Source organism: Watersipora subatra, chromosome 5, assembly GCF_963576615.1.
Source record: "Watersipora subatra chromosome 5, tzWatSuba1.1, whole genome shotgun sequence".
Lineage (NCBI taxonomy): Eukaryota > Metazoa > Bryozoa > Gymnolaemata > Cheilostomatida > Watersiporidae > Watersipora > Watersipora subatra.
In genome coordinates, this window is record NC_088712.1 from 47,294,372 (window position 1) to 47,315,032 (window position 20,661).

The window sequence follows — 20,661 nt, forward strand, 5'->3', positions numbered from 1 at the left end:
CTATCATTGCTATAGTTGATATCATTGCTATAGTTGATATCATTGCTATAGTTGATATCATTGCTATAGTTGATATCATTGCTATTGTTGATATCATTGCTATAGTTGCTATCATTACTATAGTTGATATCATTGCTATTGTTGATATCATTGCTATAGTTGCTATCATTACTATAGTTGATATCATTGCTATTGTTGATATCATTGCTATAGTTGATATCATTGCTATAGTTGATATCATTGCTAGAGTTGATATCATTGCTATAGTTGATATCATTGCTATAGTTGATATCATTGCTATAGTTGCTATCATTGCTATAGTTGATATCATTGCTATAGTTGATATCATTGATATAGTTGATATCATTGCTAGAGTTGATATCATTGCTATAGTTGATATCATTGATATAGTTGATATCATTGCTATAGTTGATATCATTGCTATAGTTGATATCATTGCTATAGTTGATATCATTGCTATAGTTGATATCATTGCTAGAGTTGATATCATTGCTATAGTTGATATCATTGCTATAGTTGATATCATTGCTATAGTTGCTATCATTGCTATAGTTGATATCATTGCTATAGTTGATATCATTGATATAGTTGATATCATTGCTAGAGTTGATATCATTGCTATAGTTGATATCATTGCTATAGTTGATATCATTGCTATTGTTGATATCATTGCTATAGCTGCTATCATTACTATAGTTGATATCATTGCTATTGTTGATATCATTGCTATAGTTGATATCATTGCTATAGTTGATATCATTGCTATAGTTGCTATCATTGCTATAGTTGATATCATTGCTATAGTTGATATCATTGCTATAGTTGATATCATTGCTATAGTTGATATCATTGCTATTGTTGATATCATTGCTATAGTTGCTATCATTACTATAGTTGATATCATTGCTATTGTTGACATCATTGCTATAGTTGCTATCATTACTATAGTTGATATCATTGCTATTGTTGATATCATTGCTATAGTTGATATCATTGCTATAGTTGATATCATTGCTAGAGTTGATATCATTGCTATAGTTGATATCATTGCTATAGTTGATATCATTGCTATAGTTGATATCATTGCTATAGTTGATATCATTGCTATACTTGATATCATTGATATAGTTGATATCATTGCTAGAGTTGATATCATTGCTATAGTTGATATCATTGCTATAGTTGATATCATTGCTATAGTTGATATCATTGCTATAGTTGATATCATTGCTATAGTTGATATCATTGCTATAGTTGATATCATTGCTATAGTTGATATCATTGCTATTGTTGATATCATTGCTATAGTTGATATCATTGCTATTGTTGATATCATTGCTATTGTTGATATCATTGCTATAGTTGATATCATTGCTATAGTTGATATCATTGCTATAGTTGATATCATTGCTATAGTTGATATCATTGCTATTGTTGATATCATTGCTATAGCTGCTATCATTACTATAGTTGATATCATTGCTATTGTTGATATCATTGCTATAGTTGATATCATTGCTATAGTTGATATCATTGCTATAGTTGCTATCATTGCTATAGTTGATATCATTGCTATAGTTGATATCATTGCTATAGTTGATATCATTGCTATAGTTGATATCATTGCTATAGTTGATATCATTGCTATAGTTGATATCATTGCTATAGTTGATATCATTGCTATAGTTGATATCATTGCTATAGTTGATATCATTGCTATTGTTGATATCATTGCTATTGTTGATATCATTGCTATAGTTGATATCATTGCTATTGTTGATATCATTGCTATTGTTGATATCATTGCTATAGTTGATACCATTGCTATAGTTGATATCATTGTTATAGTTGATATCATTGTTATTGTTGATATCATTGCTATAGTTGCTATCATTACTATAATTGATATCATTGCTATTGTTGATATCATTGCTATAGTTGATATCATTGCTATAGCTGCTATCATTACTATAGTTGATATCATTGCTATTGTTGATATCATTGCTATAGTTGATATCATTGCTATAGTTGATATCATTGCTATAGTTGCTATCATTGCTATAGTTGATATCATTGCTATAGTTGATATCATTGCTATAGTTGATATCATTGCTATAGTTGATATCATTGCTATTGTTGATATCATTGCTATAGTTGCTATCATTACTATAGTTGATATCATTGCTATTGTTGATATCATTGCTATAGTTGCTATCATTACTATAGTTGATATCATTGCTATTGTTGATATCATTGCTATAGTTGATATCATTGCTATAGTTGATATCATTGCTAGAGTTGATATCATTGCTATAGTTGATATCATTGCTATAGTTGATATCATTGCTATAGTTGCTATCATTGCTATAGTTGATATCATTGCTATAGTTGATATCATTGATATAGTTGATATCATTGCTAGAGTTGATATCATTGCTATAGTTGATATCATTGCTATAGTTGATATCAACAGTTGCATTCAAGTTGCAGCCTTAACCGTCTCTTTTCTGTTGGTCTCTTTGCAATCAGGCTTGTCGCAATTGAAATTTTGAGAGATCTAAACGTTTTAACTGCAATCAAGTTTTATCAATTTCAATTTTGATAACTCTGGCAATCAGATCACCTCAAAAATTTGAAATGAATGGTAGAAAAATAACAATGATTTCTAATAAAATTTACTAAGATTTTGCGCAGGTCCATCTTTAAGAATGGTCTACTAAGGATACAAAGCCTTTTGGAGTTGTCTACTACTGTAAGGATACAAAGCCGGCCATACCAGTGATGTCATAGTATAATTGGTTATTGTCATTCTTAAAAGCCTTGAATAACCTAAAATCTAGTTTTATAAATAATTTGAGTGTAGACAAATAAATACAAAAAAACTTTTACAAATTCCATTTAGTTTATGAATTTTCAGACTTTACTCAAACTTTTTTAAATCTTTTGTTAGTTTTTCCAGCTCACCAAAATTCCATCCATCACATCACGTTATTTTTGAACACATTGCCTCATCTTAAAATTGTTTGTTTTTTGCATTTGTGTTACAGGTTTAAACATCCTGCATAAGCTAGGTATATGCCCATAATACTTGTATTAATCTTTTAACACATATGACACACATGCTTTTCTATTTCGTTACGTCAACAAACTGTGTACTTATTTCATTTTTAACCCGCAACAGTAACAGTCAGCAGTAATTTGCTAAATTTATTTAATAACCTCTGCATTCATTTAATAACTCTTCCTCTGCAATCTTTTAAAACAAAACTCGAACTGCACCTACTATCAATTGCCTACTATTTTAACATTTCTGTATTATAGGCCTATATTTTGTTTTCATAACAAGAAATCAGTTGTAGTAGATATGCATAGTTATTTTCACATTAAATCACATTGTTTAAACCAAAAGTGGGCATAAATTTGCCCACTTTTTGTTTAAACAATACTCATATCAACTTTCAAGCTTGCTTTTTACGTATTTTATGCTTTCAGTTCCAACATTATTATATTAGTTAGACCACTCATTAGTAGTTGGTTTATATTGTACACCGCTTTTTATTCGTTTTACTTGCTGTGGACCACACATTGTAGAAAAAATATTGTAAAATATGACTATTGATTACTATGATTATTATGAGCAATAATGTTCTCTTATAATAATAACCTAGTTAGCCCAGCAGCACTAAAGCAGTCGGGCAATATGAGCTAATTTAATAAGAAGAGCTTATCGATTATGCTGTCTGTATAAAGGCTTCCTATTCTGCTGCTCAGAGCAAAGATTCTGGATGAAAAGATTTTTAGCTGCATGCATTCACTGTAAACACATTTTAATACTGGTAATAAACATATTGCTGTTTCCAAAACTGCTTGTTATCACTCCCAGTGTTCAAACAGTTGGTGTGGTGAAGTGAAGTCTCAACACTAAACCCTACTTGGTATCATACAAAATATTGTAGAAGTAAACATATGATGCAGCTTGCAACATTCTTATTCATTGCAGATAAAAATCTTCCTTTGCTAATGAAATGCCGTATGTGTTAGACATTCTATCTATCAAACTAAATGTCGCTAGTTTGAGCCCTGTATGATGCAATCTTTTTCCTTAACTTAAAAACCATGGTTTTGACAGACAGACAATACAGATTGACATGGTTTATATCACAGTAAAAATTAAACCAAAATGAGTTCCATTTTAGTTTAACCTTAACTTCACAGTCAACAGCATGCCCTTACTCTCCGCAGTACAATTTTCAAATTTTAATTCTCCTTTTAGATTTTTCCATTTTAGGTTCATTTCGGGGTTGCCACTCCAAATGGCATATTTTAGTGTAGCATATATGCCAAACCCAATGGACAATTTCACCTCTTGCTCATGGAGTTTGCTCATGTGGTCATGTGAACAATTGTGGCTGGACACCCTTTCCAACACCACCAATGCTCCTTCTGTGATTTGAACCACTGCCCTACTGATTACATGCCAGCATACTAACCACTGAACCGCACTACTATTGAGTACATGCTATAAAATATAACCGCTATAAAATACTATGCCCCCGACTTGGCACAGGAGCAATTGTGACACACAGTGACAAACATTGTGTGAAAATTAATTAACAACCAAAATGTAAAAGAAAAAGTTTTACAACGTGTCCAAAACGTCTAAAGTTATTTCAATTTGAAGTTTAAATTTATATTTTAAATTTATATTTCACATTTGAATTTAAATACCTTGATAGTTGTTTTATTTTTTTAATTGACTTGAAATGTACAAGAACACTTTTTTCAGGATATGAAGTTTGAAAGTTAGAATGGTAACTGTTGTTATATATTATTAAAAATTAATTTACTGTGCGAAGACTTTAATTATTAACCAAACTAGGTGAACGCCCAGCAATGCTGGACGTTCATCTAGTTTTTTTATAATAGGAGCCAATTTGTTTGTCTGTCTGTCTGTTTGTTTGTCTGTCTGTCAGCCTGTATGTTTGTCTGCCTGTTTGTTTGTCTGTCTGTTTGTTTGTCTGTCTGTTTGTTAGTCTGTCTGTTTGTTTGTTTGTCGGCCTGTTGGTTTTCTGTCTGTTCATCTGTCTGTCTGCTTGTCTGTCTGTCTGTTTGTTTGTCTGTCTGAAGACCTGCTAAAAGCCTTAGAAAAAAATTGCACCACACAGAGATTGAACACAAATTTTGTATTTGAAGACAAATGTGCAACCACTGCACCATTCCGACACCTTTCTGGACTGGATGGTGGAATAATTAGGCATGTACTTATTACACACAACAATCTTTTGTGGCAAACCGGACTGCCAGCATACAAATAAATATAAAATATTGCTTTTTGTGTTTTATTATGAATTGGTGTTATAAATTTAACCTTATTTAATATTTTTCAACCAGAAACAGGTTGGAAAAATATCAGAGTCAAGGAGGAGGAGGAAGGGTGCCTTGAATAACGTATTCAGGGTACGCTGCAGCGTCATGGTATACAACAACTATTTGTGGTGTAGCTGGTGGATCCACATCCAATGTACTGTGAATTCCCTGAGGTAATATTGCTCTATGAATGTATGGCCTTCCTCTCGCTACGAACCCCGTTAATACGGTTGCTTGTATGATGCAGAATTGAGTAGGGACGTCTCTAGACCGTCCATATTGTGCTGACATTGATGATGAGTAAGCAAAGTTTGCTCCTTGTCCGCATCTGCTGCCTAAAATAAACAAACTGAGAGCCTTTAATAACTTAAGTTGAATTATTGTTTTATTTAATACTTTTATTGGGTTTGCATAGGTAATCCATGTAATATTTTACATAATCACTAGTTAGAAATATTGTAAATCAATTTTTTTGATATAATCATGTTTTAGCGTCAACTCAAAATCTGTCATAGCGTTTTGTTATCAGTTTGCCTTTTTCTATATTAGTTATAGAAGACTCATTTATTATAATTTAGCTCCAAGATACACACACATATGTCTCTAAAAATTTATTTTTTTTGCAACTAAGAGCGTGCCAATTAATTGCAAATGTGCATAATACTCCAGCACATAATTCCAGCAAATGATTTTTTGAAATATTTGCATATTGTTACTCTGCTTATGCTAAACATCTGTTTTTATGTCAATTAAAAGTTTCAAGATCTTTGGTGAGTTGTGTCCACATGTCTTACATAAGTTTCAGGTTTTCCACTTGTTTCACATTATGTGATAAAATTGCATACAGCCTTTACCAATTACATGTATTTAGAAAATATCATTGCTCATTTCTTTAATAATCTTCTACTTAATATTTATTCTTTTGACAAAGAAAGGTGTTTTTAACACTATGTCAAACCATTTATTTATTTACTATTCTATTTTTTAATTATTCTATTTTACCAACATTTTATTGGTTAACTGTTTTCTTTTTTGGTTCTTTCATGATTTCTGATAGGCGTAATTTGGAATCAATTATGTTTGTAATAAATATGTTGCCAGTAAAGTGATATACCCTAGGAAACTTATACTTTGCTAGTATTTAGTTTCGTGAGTAGCATACAGAGTAAAATTTTGCTGCAACTTAATTTCGCAGCTCTGATGAGTGCGAAAATATAGTGATGTAAAAATAAATGCAGTGGAACAAACATAATTAGATTCCTCAGGTTCAGTTCACCGATAAGAAAAGAAATTCAATTTGGGACTAGTTTGTAATTGTGAACCGCAGGTAGAATGGTGTGGGCGAGATCGATAATGCAATTTGATCGCTTGCTGCCATTTGTTTCTTGGACTATCAATGAACATAGCTATTTAATTTTGCGTTTTCGTTCCTTCGTTAGAATAGTTTAGTTTCGCACCTGAAATCTTCATGAGAGGATGACTCCGCGAAAACGCGAAAGTTACACGAGGCGAATACATAGGGCAATGTCCTAGGGTACCTATATATATATACTAGATAAATGCTCGACATTGCGCGGAAAATAAAAAAAAATTTCATTGAAAATTTAATTTTATATGGAAAAGTTTTTTACCCAAGGGGTTTGAGAAACATAAACTCGTCTAAACTTTTTGCAATAATAAAAGGCGTGTCCACCTCTTTGAAGGTAAAGTTGAAAAAAGATTGCGTCATAGTATCTCATTCAATCATAATGTTCAAGCATTCTAGCTAAAGCAAGACTATCCTAACTGTTCGTCATTAAAGATTGGCAGGTACACAAGTATGTGTACAATTATTCTATAGCAATGCGAGCTGGATGAGTAGTGTAATGAATAGAATACATTTGCGGATAGATGGATAGAATGCAACAAATTTATGCAGTTTGGTTTGCCATTCATTGAAACAGCGCTGTAACTGTGATTGTCAAAAAAAGATCTCTCAAAGAACAGACTAAAAAACAGCAACTAGTGAACAACATTAGCACAGCCAATTAGCTTATAGGCTGAAAGAACTTGGTAAACATCACAAAAGATTTTAATAAAACTGATTAAGGCTTAGTTGTATTTAAAGGTTGACTTGCAACAAAATTCACATTACAGCTATTTGGTATCAAAAGACCCACCATGTCTTACTTTGTTGTGTTGTAGGTGCAAAATATATGGAAATGTGATTACAAGCTCTTAAAAGCTCAAAAACGAAAAGCCACCATGGATTGGAATCTGTTTATTTATCTGACGAAGTCTTTATAGTTTGGTTATTGTCTTGTCACGTGATGTTCTCACGTGAATTGAAAGGCCAATAAAAAGCTCAATTTAAAACTTATCGTAGCACTAGTTTATGACAAACACTTTAGGTTTTATCGAAGACCCGTATCAAATATAGACGCTCGCTACTTTACAGTTTTGTTTCGGCTTGATCTAATCGTCAAGTCGTAATATGATCATGTGACCCAATACTTCGCAAATAATTTTTGAAGCACTTTTCGATTATCACAGGTAACTAACAGGCTCGTCATGATTATCATACAATGTAATGTACTCCTTCGAGGTGAGGTTAAAAAGTTAAAGGAATTTTTATGGTAAGTTATAAGATATCAGTGCTAAAAGTGACCACATTACAATGACGATAAAACAGATGCGTAAGAACAATAGACATGGTTTTATTGAATGCGTGAAGTATATTTGTGAATTAATTTCGACGAATAAGGTTGCATGAAAGAGTAAACAGAAACTATCTACCACAACTGCGTCACATTTGAGCTGTTTTGGAAAGAGAATCCAAACTACGGCGGTCTTGTGTGGCTGCGATTAACTGTTCGTTTTTTAGCTTTTAAGAGCTTGTAATCACATTCCCACATATTTTGCACCTAAAACACAACAGAGCAAAACATGGTGAATTCTTTGATAGCAAATAACTGTAATGTGAATTTTGTTGCAAGTCAACATTGAAAGCCAAAGAGACACTTTTATTGCAGGAAACTTCTTTGAGGAAAATAAGCTATGCAGTATAGTGGCACTCGCTGACACTTGGCACAGTTGTAGAATTGCTTAAAATACTTTATTCGTGCAGCTAGCCTACATGTATGTTTCTCTCATTAGTGTGTCTTGCTTCAACCATTATATCTTATCTATACAATGCTATGCTTACATAAGTCTTGCCAACGCTAATAGGTATTTGACACTTTGACCTTTCACCGCTGTACTTTTGCTGACTACATCCAACAACCTTGTTGTTATATCAGCCAGTCGCTGCACAAGCTTCCAACAATACAAACAGTATTCGCTTGCTTTATATGGTAAACTTTTTTCACTTTTACCAAACGCACAAAAACAAGCTAAAATCACCAAAGCCTGAAATTTTGCAAACAAAGAAATTTTTGGCCAAACTGTTTTGTTTAGCACAATACAAACTGAACTTGTGCTTGACAAGGCAGTTTATTATTGGCAAATTGAATGATTAATACAATTTTGTGTTGATTTTAACATCTTTAAAATGAAAAAGCTAGAACCACCTGAACCTAACACAGAAGTGATGTTTGAAATTATGTTAATGGATTTACTTCACTTCCTTATGTCTGTTACTTAGAAAGTTTTCTAAACTTTTATACATTATTATAGCAGTATTTTAATTGGCTATAATGCTGGTTGCTTGAAAAGGACTTCACACAAAATTTCAGTTGATTCCATTAGAAAATATTAGTATTTTCATATCATTTGCATTTTCTTATGATGATTGAAGTGGTCTGACTGCCAGGACGTTTCAAGATTGCAGCCGACAAAACTTGATCCTGGTAAAAATGCTCAAATCAAAGAAAAGTGCAATAAGACTTTTATAGTCACAAAAATACCGACAGAATAATTTTGTGTAACCCTGCAATTTGAACACAATAACCGATACCAACTATGGCAGTGATAACAACCAGTGATGTCATTTTGCATGTAATTTTCATCTGAACATTCTAACTGGCAGCAAGTTTTGTCAATTTTAATTTCGAGCCACCCTGGCAGTCAAATCATCTCAAACATAAAAAACAATTCTAAATATTAGAGAAATACCAATACTTTCCAACAAAATTCATTAAAATTTCGAGTTTATTTCTGAGTTGATTTTGCACGATATTAAAAAGCTTTGAATCTGCTAAAAGGAAGCTACTTTTAGAACATGTCATATACTAATTATATCTGATCACAGGATGTCTGACAAGACTGATGATAAGCCAAGTGAATATGATATAATATGGCTTGCTGTTTGTCGCTTTCAACAGCTTTCGACAATGACTTGCATCTCAGTGATGCTTGGATCGAACAGTATGGTAGAGAAGAGGTGACCCAGTTCTCAGTATCTACCACTTCCGGAACAGTCAGATTAACCTGAAGGGATGCTTTTGCAACACTTCTAGTCTGACAGAGCCAGGTAGCTATTTCACTTGTCCAATTGTGAGGGACAGAGGTGGATCTTTAATGTGCCCTCGCTGTCAGTGCGGTACACGGGGCCTCCAAGTTATGGTCTAGATCCGAAAGACCCAGCAATGTAGGGTTGAAAGCTTGCTGAGAGCTTTTTGCATTAAGCACGACGCGAACCACCAGCCTCATGGTTGAAAGTCAAAGGCTATACCACTAGGCCAACCTGACACCCTGAATATGATATAATGCAACTATATATACCTGATAAAACTGCTGTTTGCGACACTCGAAGGCAATAATTGGGCATTAGAATTATCCAACTAACTTTCTCACTGAAAAACGTGCTGCCCTCAACTTATGCAACCTATCAAGAATATTTAAATCTATTTATTAATTAATATTTTAATTTAAATTAAAATATGCCCGGCTTGAATCTACTCCCAAAAACTAGCAAACCAAACAGCAGTAGAATAAAAAACTACAAACTTGACTTAACTTTCAAAAAGTTACTAAGCCAAACAATTGTTTAATAAAATACTATGGACTTGACTCCACTCTCAACAAACTAATAAACCACATTTGTGTGTGATAAAAACTTAACGAGAAAATATTAAAATATTTGACAGCAAATTTGATTGCGCTTTGAAAAAATTTGATAGATAACTACATACGTTTAAAATGTATATGTCAAGGCGGTAGCAACTGTAAATGAAACGGTAAGATTTTTATTTCAAATTGGAGATGCTTATAATAGATGTAAAAGCATTGTATGTAATAATCTATTTTTGCTTTACAACTTAATAGGTTTCATGAAATGAATTGATTTTGATCCTGAATCTCTACTCCCTTTTTAAAGAATAGAGAAAGCATAATATTATTATGCTTTATTATTCATCTTGAGGTGTTGACTGATGTTCTAAAAAAAGAATCAAGGAGATTGACCAACCAGAAGCTGAGATATTGCCAGCCAAACACAGGTCTACCAAAAAACATAAGTGTTTTAGTAATCATCAATATATGACTATGAAATCGACTTGTGTGCCATTGGTCAATTAAGCCAACTAATGCGCTCTCCTATAACAATCACGGCGTTTTAATTGGTTTAATCCCTGGAAGTATAGAACAATCAAATTGGGCCTAACAATCATCGCTCCTAGAATTCCGAACCAGTCCCTCTGACGTGTAGATTAGTTTTAGCATAAAATAATTACACGCATCTATTATTTCGCAACATTTCGCTATCTTGCTAGTTCAGCTCAGTTTTGTTGTTCTCCTACTTAGCTTCCCTATTCAGACTCATCTTTAGCGTTGTTCAGATTTTTTAACTATAGCTAATAAATGGAATCAATTAAATCAATCATCAATCTCGGTTATCATTTGGAATTTTCTACAAATTATATTAGTTACATCATTTATTCTATACGCAGTTATATTATTATTTTGTATAATATGCATTATGAATATTATATAAAGCATAAAAAATAATCATAGATAAGATGATAGATCAATAGAAAAATCAAAGCAAAAGTTATCGTTTTCTTTTCTTATAGCAAGAGCAGCACGGTCAAGTTAGTCTTTTTAATATTATGGCTGTAGTGAACTTCCAGTCTGTTAATAGTGACGATAATCATGAAAATCAACTGAATGCTGCAGTAGATACACAGTAGAAGAATGCTGCAGTAGATACACAGTAGAAAAATGATGAAGGAACAAAAAGTCCCATTCCTATTTCTTATTCTAAACAAACTGCAACTCGCGGATATTGCATATAGACTATACACGTGCCGTTCGTTGAACAGATGATTTTCGGAGCATATCCGTGGAAATCGAGTTAAAGTTTGAAGCACAATAGTCAAAATCTGCTCTTCTGCTTTGAAAAATCATGGCGAGGGGTTATGGGCAAATGCCTTTACCACACAATGTTTGGATGATTTTCCTGAGAAACCAGAGCTAGTATGTAAATTATTTACTATCGCGAGAAGCGTTTTACATCTCGTAGCCAAAACAATCATTATACATAACGGCGGTAAGGGTGCGCAACTCCGACACATGACCATTAAGTCGATTTTATACGTCACAGTTTTCGGGATTTTCGAAGGGTTTTCCTCTCATTCTTTATTAGGTAGACCTGTGTTTGGCTGTCTATATCTCAGCTTCTAGTGGGTCAATCTCCTTTATTCTTTTTTAGAACATCAGTCAACACCTCAAGATAACTATTAAAGCATAATAATATTATGCTTTCTCTATCCTTTAACATTAAACCATTGGTTTTAGTGATATAAATGAAGGCCAGCTCTATGTTAGCCATAAAATGACAAATTTATTGCCAATGGCCATAAATTGTTATATTTATTTGTATGTAACAAATAATGGCCATAAATTGTGGTATATATTTGTATGTTGTTTTATGGGTGATTGTGTATGGCCAATGGCCAATACACAATCATATAACAGCATACAAATATAAAAACCATGTCACAAAGTCTTGGAACATATTGCCCTATCCCAAGCTTGCTCAAATCTGCATTTGGATGGCATGGTGTTTCCAAATACTGTGTTAACTATGTCTAGAATATTTGTATGTTTCCTCTCACACAAACTTCAAAAACTGTTTCACACATCGATACCAGCATACTACAGCCACAATTGTATGTTTCAGCTCGTGAACATTTTGTTCTTCCAACTTTAAACTCTTTATACCACGACCCATTCCTAATACTTTTAGACTACAAACTTTTAAAGCAGTTTGGTTCAACTCCCTCAACAATTCTTGATTTCTGTCTTCTTATTACTGGGTTATTTTTAAAGCTATCAATGCTAATGAAAAGTTATACGTACATATTTAAAAACGGAAAATATAGCTAAATACTGGTACAATTACTAAGCTGTTTGATAGATTTGAAGCCATTTACGTTATAGCTCTATAATGTTTTCTCAAAACTATTTAACAGTTCAAACAAAAACAATTGTTTTACCATTCTCGCTACTAGCAAAGGCCCGATTAAACTCAGAATTGCAAATTTTCTTAACGTTTGACTCAGAGGAGCCATGATAATATGTCCCACTGATGGATATGTTTTCTCTAACACGCTGTGTGTACTCCTTAATCTTTCTTCTTTGAGCAACATACTGGATCCATAGCGATCGATTCTGAACTCTTTGTATCTGGTAAAAAAAACAAAGGTTGCAGCTAACATAGTTACATAGATCTTCGTCGTAGATGATCATGAAGGAAAGTAAACATGAAGCCGAGTAAACATCAGGAAAAGTAAAGAACCAAAAAAGTAAACATTGTAGAAGATAAACTTTTTTCAAATTTTAATTTAAATTTAAAATTAAATTGGAAAAAGTAACCGTGTGAGGAATTGAACATTTCAAAAAATTAAACATGGTCAAAAATTTAAAAGGGTCATTTTTTTGCCGATGTGGCCATTTTCGACGTGTTGACATCAACCTACGTTCCTCGTGACTTTGCCTATAATCAGTTAAGACTAACATGAGCTGCCAATTGTCTGTGTTGGAAAGCAATAGCTAAACAGAGATTATACAAGAGTGAAGTATTCATGAGTACCGCTAGTTACATAGGTATTGTGAAGCGTTGAGAGGTAAAATTGTAAACGTAATGATTTTGTCTTTGTCACACGCATCTCTGGGTTTGCTGCAAACTTTTTCTTTTCAAGTCTTTGATATGATAACTAAAGTTGGGTTATAAATGAGCTTACATCAAATTTTAGTTGATTTCAATAGAAAGTTTTTATATTTTCCAATAAACTGTGGTTGATTTTGATGTTTGAGGAAGTCTGACTGCTAGGATGTTTTAAAATTAAAATCGAGGAAAAATTGATCGTGGTTGAAACACTCTATTAAAAAAATATTTGTAAAATGGTGTCACTAATTTGAGCTGCAGCTTAACGCCTCTTCATTCGGCCAGCCTCTTTCCAACTATGGACGACATAATAACACTTTTGCTTGATCTGAGTGTTTTAACTGAAATAAAGTTTTTTTTAATTTCAATTTTAAAACATCCTTGCAGACAGGCTTTCTCAGACATCAATAACAATTGTGACTTACAGAAAAGCAACATACTTTCTAATACAGTCAACTAAAATTGTTAAATAAATACATAAGGTTTTACTCGTTCCTTGGAAAATCTACCTATATATACCATATAAGATATCTATGCTTGTCAACAATAGTTATGTTGAAGAATCAATTAGTTTTATTAGTTTGTTTGCTTTATGTTTTCAACTTCTATTTATATTAACTCTGCTAGGACATTCTGAGAGCGTATATGGTTACCCAAGTCACTGTATAAGGCTACCCTAGTAACTGTATAAGGTTACCCTAGTAACTGTATATGGTTACCCTAGTAGCTGTATAAGGTTACCTAGTAACTGTATAAGGCTATCCTAGTAACTGTATAAGGTCACCCTAGTAACTGTATAAGGCTACCCTAGTAACTGTATAAGTTTACCCTAGTAACTGTATAAGGCTACCCTAGTAACTGTATAAGGTTACCCTAGTAACTGTATAAGGTTACCCTAGTAGCTGTATAAGGTTACCTAGTAACTGTATAAGGCTATCCTAGTAACTGTATAAGGTTACCCTAGTAGCTGTATAAGGTTACCTAGTAACTGTATAAGGCTACCCTAGTAACTGTATAAGGTTACCCTAGTAACTGTATAAGGCTACCCTAGTAACTGTATAAGTTTACCCTAGTAACTGTATAAGGCTACCCTAGTAACTGTATAAGGTTACCCTAGTAACTGTATAAGGTTACCCTAGTAGCTGTATAAGGTTACCTAGTAACTGTATAAGGCTATCCTAGTAACTGTATAAGGTTACCCTAGTAGCTGTATAAGGTTACCTAGTAACTGTATAAGGCTACCCTAGTAACTGTATAAGGTTACCCTAGTAACTGTATAAGGCTACCTTAGTAACTGTATAAGGTTACCCTAGTAACTGTATAAGGCTACCCTAGTAACTGTATAAGGCTACCCTAGTAACCGTATAAGGTTACCCTATTAACTGTATAAGGCTACCCTAGTAACTGTATAAGGTTACCCTAGTAGCTGTATAAGGTTACCCTAGTAACTGTATAAGGCTACCCTTCTAACTGTATAAGGTTACCCTATTAACTGTATAAGGTCACCCTAGTAACTGTATAAGGTTACCCTAGTAACTGTATAAGGCTACCCTAGTAACTGTATAAGGTTACCTAGTAACTGTATAAGGCTATCCTAGTAACTGTGTAAGGTTACCCTAGTAACTGTATGTGGAGACTTTTTCGTCCTTTTTCGTCGACTTTTATACATGTAAGTACTTGGGGTTGTTTAAAAAAGGCTTAGATTTCACTGCTAGTCTTTGTTTTATTTAGACTACCATGAAGTCTGTAAAACATAACTTCACATCAACTAGGTGAAAATGTTACATAATACTAATTAATTATTAAAGCATAAACTGGACAGCATAAAAGCGTAGACTAACACACAGTATATAATATAAGTCATAGAAATAATGCTGAGGGGATGCCTAACCTTTTCGTTAAGTCTTCCAATTGCCAAAATTAACTTTGTTGAAACATGTATCTTTACCGCAAATGAAAGGTATTACATCGAAAATACATACATTAAATTAACTGACCTTGGTCTCCTTTTAACAAACTTTGATTAATAACATTGTTCTGTACTAAACACTGTTTCCAGTAGTAAGGCTTCTAATTACATGTAACTGTCTCTGAAATTGGCTGACTTATTTTAATTTAAAAAATATAAACTAGAGCACCAAAAAGGTCCTCGGATTGGTCAATCGCTCTGCGAGGGCACCTGACAGTCAAATCCACGCCAGGACAAGCAATGGGACACTGGTCAAAACATGTGGAATTTACCACCGACGCAATCAGTGACACGACGCACTCAGTGACACAAACAAGGAAGTCACCTTGAGCCACCTTATTTAAGTGCTTGTAGCTGTAAAGTAATTAAGAGGTAGGTGTGTCTTCCTGTAAAATTTTTGTTATTGGTTTCTTTATTAAAAGTCTCACCGCATAAGTATGTTTGAAAAGTTTCTACACTGTATAAGGTTACCCTAGTACGTAACCATATAAGTTTACCTTAGTAACTGTATACGGTTTCCTTAGTAACTGTATAAGGTTTCCATAGTAACTGTATAAGGTTTCCTTAGTAACTGTGTAAGGTTTCTTTAGTAACTGTATAAGGTTACCCTAGTAACTGTATAAGGTTTCCTTAGTAACTGTATAAGGTTTCCTTAGTAACTGTATAAGGTTTCCTTAGTAACTGTATAAGGTTACCTTAGTAACTGTATAAGGTTACCCTAGTAACTGTATAAGGTTTCCTTAGTAACTGTATAAGGTTTCCTTAGTAACTGTATAAGGTTTCCTTAGTAACTGTATAAGGTTTGTTTAGTAACTGTATAAGGTTTCCTTAGTAACTGTATAAGGTTTCCTTAGTAACTGTATAAGGTTGCCTTAGTAACTGTATAAGGTTTCCTTAGTAACTGTATAAGGTTTCCTTAGTAACTGTATAAGGTTGTCTTAGTAACTGTATAAGGTTTCCTTAGTAACTGTATAAGGTTTGTTTAGTAACTGTATAAGGTTTCCTTAGTAACTGTATAAGGTTGCCTTAGTAACTGTATAAGGTTACCTTAGTAACTGTATAAGTTGCTGGTGCATTGGATCGAGCAAAAAAAAGCTGTTCAACAAGTTGGTGTTCTTCTGTTCCAGGAAGTAGTTCTACCAAAAGTTGATTATTTTCTACAGCATTCATGTCCCAATGAGGTAGCAATCCAAAAGCTTTGTCTGTAACAGTGTATATTTTTGCATAAATTCCTTTTGATGTTTTTAGAGACCATTAGTTTTAATGTACAGTAGTAGCAAATATATTTGAAAGCAAGTTTTTACATATGCCACCAGTAACACTAACTAACTAACCAGTAACACATGATACTTCTTAAATTACTAGATAAATGTCCCCTCGCATGGATAAAAAAACAGCTTATAAGCAGTAGCAGTTAATGCAGTTGCTATTGCCTATTTTTTTCATCTAATGAATAGGAGTAACTTAGATGTATAGATGATTTTAGGTCACTTACCCTCTGGCCACTTACCCCCGGCCATATACCCCTGGTCATTTACCCCTGGCCGCACACCCCCTTAGGCTATATACCCCCCAGGTCAATTACTCCCCCCCCCCATAACACACAATACAGTTTAACTTAAATCAGTTAAGTTTGGGGTTAAATCACATGAACGACTTGCTAATTTGTCAAGGTTTAATTAGTAGTTAATAATTAATAATTAAATTGACACTTAAAAATATATGCATTTATTTACAAACTAACCATGAAATTGTATTTTAATACAAATAGACAGTAATTTACATGTATTTGCAAAACATGTACATATATGGACATTTAGCTTTAAATCTTAATTTACATAACATTTACATTTAAATCTTCTCCACATGATGTTACTTTGTATTCTTCAGGTATGACAATCTCTTCAGAGGTCTGGGGAACTGGGTGTGTGTTGCCTGCATGCTGCAGATATCTGCGTATTTCTCTGCGTATAGTGCGAATGGCTGGGATATGTATAGAAGCTTCTGTAGAAAACGTGTAGTGCACGTCTTCTAACTGACTGACTCAGTTTCAAAGCCCCTGAACGACCAGAAGAAACGATGTGTGTGTGTTCGTTGGTCTTCCCAACAACTTCTTCACCTTTCAGTTTCAATTTAGCTTTGCAAAGTTTATCACTCCGTCTCATTTCACACTCATATGACACAAATCCATTTGCTAAATTTTTCTGCTTCACATATACGAATCCTTCATACACTAACTTTGAACCACCTTAAGTACTAGTAATGAACTCCATGATAAATTTTATGATACTAATGGTACAACAGATTTTTCAATTTATGTATCCATGCTTTAACTGTTTTAGTTCTTTACAAGTTATGCTTCAAAGAATCTATCCAACCCAGGATCAAGGGTATTGAGCACCTTTGGTATGTACTCTGAGCAGCTCTATTATGCAATCCATTCTTGGTTGACATCTGCGCTCACGGAATCAAAAAAACAATTATTTGTCTAAATATCTTCCAAGTTCAATTTCAAAATACCTAATTTATGATCAAGGGTATTGCACTTATAATTAGTGCTTTGTTTAAACTCTTCAAAGATATCATGAAAAAGGGGTAATTGGCCTGGGGGGGTACATAGCCTAGGGGTGTATGTGACCAGGGGCTAAATGACCGGGGGTATATGGCCAGGGGGTGTGGCCAGAGGGTAAGTGACCTGATATCGTGTAGATGTATATAGATGTATATATATGTATAAATATATATACATATACATATTTATATATATAGAGCAAGAACAATAGAACAAGGTGACCATCCATATTGGCTGACCAAAAGATGAACTGTACTTCTGATAAAAGATCCAAAGCAAGGGCCGATTCCCAAAAACTATCGACTAATAACGTGCTTGTGCACCACCTAGAAACTGCTCTCAGGAATAGTTGCAGACAAACTGGAAGAGCACATGCTTCACTATAGGACCAGTGCTCAAAAATGAATTGGGCGCTACACCCGAAGAGCCAAACATCAGCTACTGGTGGATTGGACGGTCTGTCAAGACAGCAGGAGAAGGCATACCAATCTTGCCATGGCTTGGATTGACTACAAAAAGGCCTATGACTCAATTCCCCATAGTTGGATACTTGTGTGCCTCCTTATGTACAATGTTCATCCTGCTCTTGTGGCATTCATCAAGATGTCAATGACCAAATGGAAGATGGAACTGGAGGCTAATGGCAAAAAGCTGGCGAGTGTAAAATTTAAGCGAGGCGTCTATCAAGGTGACTCTTTATCACCGCTGCTCTTCTGCTTCAGCTCTCTTATGCTGGAGAAGACTCAATATGAGTACCAGCTTAAAAGTGGCACCAAGATAAACCACCTCTTCTACATGAATAACATCAAGCTATACGCTAACAAAGAAAGGGACATTGATTCGCTAATACACCTATTCAGGTCTACAGCAAGGACATCGGAATGACCTTCGTTATTGAGAAATGTGGAAGGCTAATTCTTAAGAAAGGCCATTCTATGCTCACAGATGGCCTGATAATGCCAAATGGTACCATCAAAGATATAGAAGAAAAGTACAAGTATTTGGGGATTATGCAAAGCAACATCAACCACGAAGCCGAGGTACGTCACAAAGCCATTACCGAATACAAGAAACGCCTTCGGCAGGTCTTACGGAGCCAGCTCAATGCCAAGAACCAAGTCATGGCATTAAATACCTACGCACCGCCAGTAATAAGATATCCATCAGGCATAATAAAGTAGACTGAGGAAGCCATCAAGGAAACAGATATAGCAACTCGTAAACTTCTGATCATGCATGAAGCACTCCACCCAAAATCTGATACTACTAGATTGTATCTCGATAGGAAAGATGGCGGTAGGAGACTCAAAAGTGTACAGCAGACAGTGAAAGAGGAGGAGCAAAGCATCAAAGCATATGCAGCCTCCATGGCCACTTCAGATAAGTTGCTAGCTGGATTTCAATCGGCTGCTCTTACAATGGACCTACGCCCTGATGATGAGGAAATTGACTAGCACACAAAATCGCTTCATGGTGCTTACCACCGACAAATATCTAAGGTTGGCAATCTTTACCAGACAAATATGTGGCTGAACAAAGGAAACCTAACGACCAATACAGAGTCGCTAATCATGCCAGCCCAGGAGCAAGTGCTCCCAACAAGGCAACTCCAAACAAAAATTTATCACATTAGAGACGATCCTAGATGCAGACTGTGCAAAGATGCACCTGAGACTATCCAACACATCATCAGTGGATACAAGCAGCTAGCAGGAAACGCATACACTGAGCGGCATAATTATGTCGCAGGTGTTGTGCATAGAAGTCTATGTGACGAGTATGGCCTTAATAAACCACAACACTGGTGGGAAGCTCCTGGTAAGGTGAATGAAAATGACCGCGATAAGATCCTCTGGAACTTCTACATCCCGACTGGCAAGCATGTCCTAGCAAACCAACCAAATATAGTAATGGTGGACAAGGAGAACAAGAGGGCTACTATAATAGATATAGCAGTACCCAATGAATACAATATAGTCAGCAAAGACAAAGAAAAGGTAGAGAAATATCTCCCTCTTGGAGAAGAGATTGAAAAATGCTAGGATGTAAGAACAACTGTAATTCCAGTAGTCATTGGGGCACTGGGTGCAATAACACTGGCGCATAAAATGTGGCTTGCCCAAATACCGACAGCAATCAACTCAGGTGAGTTGCAGAAAAGTGCGCTATTGGGAACAGCTAAGATCTTGAGGCGAGTGCTCAAACTCCCAAGTCTCTGGTAGGAGACCCGAGCTAGAGCAGAAATTATCACCCATACGGGGTATCCGAGGTGGGGAAACAATCTTTTTATACATATATATATAATATTACAGGAAAAACAGTGTCTGAGTTCAAATCAATTTATTACTAAATAGTTTCATGCTTCTGCGAGGCAATCATCAGATAAAATGACTTTGCTCAATAAAATCAGTAAGTATATACACAGGGTGTGGTCACAAACATACAGATTAGAACTAAAGCTGAATCAGGCAGATAAGTTGGTAAGAGCTAGGTTAGACTAATGTTTTTAAGCAGGTATTTGACCACGTGTCTACATATAGAGACAAGTTCATTTTGCTTTTTTAGAGACGACATGTCAGGCTTGCGTAATATGAAAAACTTTTCCCGTATACACGTACATAGATTGCATTTATTTGTTGCACTGCT

At 34.4% G+C, this 20,661-nt stretch overlaps 2 protein-coding genes across 2 annotated transcripts; one reads left to right on the top strand and one right to left on the bottom strand.

The window, feature by feature from the left end:
- Positions 1-5,436: 5,436 nt before the first annotated feature.
- On the bottom strand, positions 5,437-16,963 carry LOC137397413 (protein mono-ADP-ribosyltransferase PARP15-like). The gene is made up of 4 exons (XM_068083703.1): positions 16,939-16,963; positions 16,491-16,645; positions 12,804-12,993; positions 5,437-5,723 (listed from the first exon to the last, which is right to left on the bottom strand). The coding sequence occupies exons 1-4, from the start codon at positions 16,961-16,963 to the stop codon at positions 5,437-5,439; spliced, it is 657 nt and encodes a 218-aa protein (XP_067939804.1).
- A 1,547-nt stretch (positions 16,964-18,510) lies between these two features.
- Positions 18,511-18,900, top strand: LOC137397414 (uncharacterized). Its single transcript, XM_068083705.1, has one exon. It carries the CDS (start codon positions 18,511-18,513, stop codon positions 18,898-18,900), a length of 390 nt encoding a protein of 129 aa, XP_067939806.1.
- The last annotated feature ends 1,761 nt before the right edge of the window (positions 18,901-20,661 follow it).

Coding starts and splice junctions, on each gene's coding strand:
- LOC137397413 (XM_068083703.1), bottom strand. CDS start 16,963: ATGGCCGGGGGTAAGTGGCCAGAGG. Junction 16,646..16,938: donor CGGGGGTAAGTGGCCAGAGG/GTAAGTGACCTA, acceptor ACACTGTTACAG/ACAAAGCTTTTGGATTGCTA. Junction 5,724..12,803: donor CTTTGCTAGTAGCGAGAATG/GTAAAACAATTG, acceptor TGTTTATTTTAG/GCAGCAGATGCGGACAAGGA.
- LOC137397414 (XM_068083705.1), top strand. CDS start 18,511: ATGGCTTGGATTGACTACAAAAAGGCCTATGACTCAATTCCCCATAGT.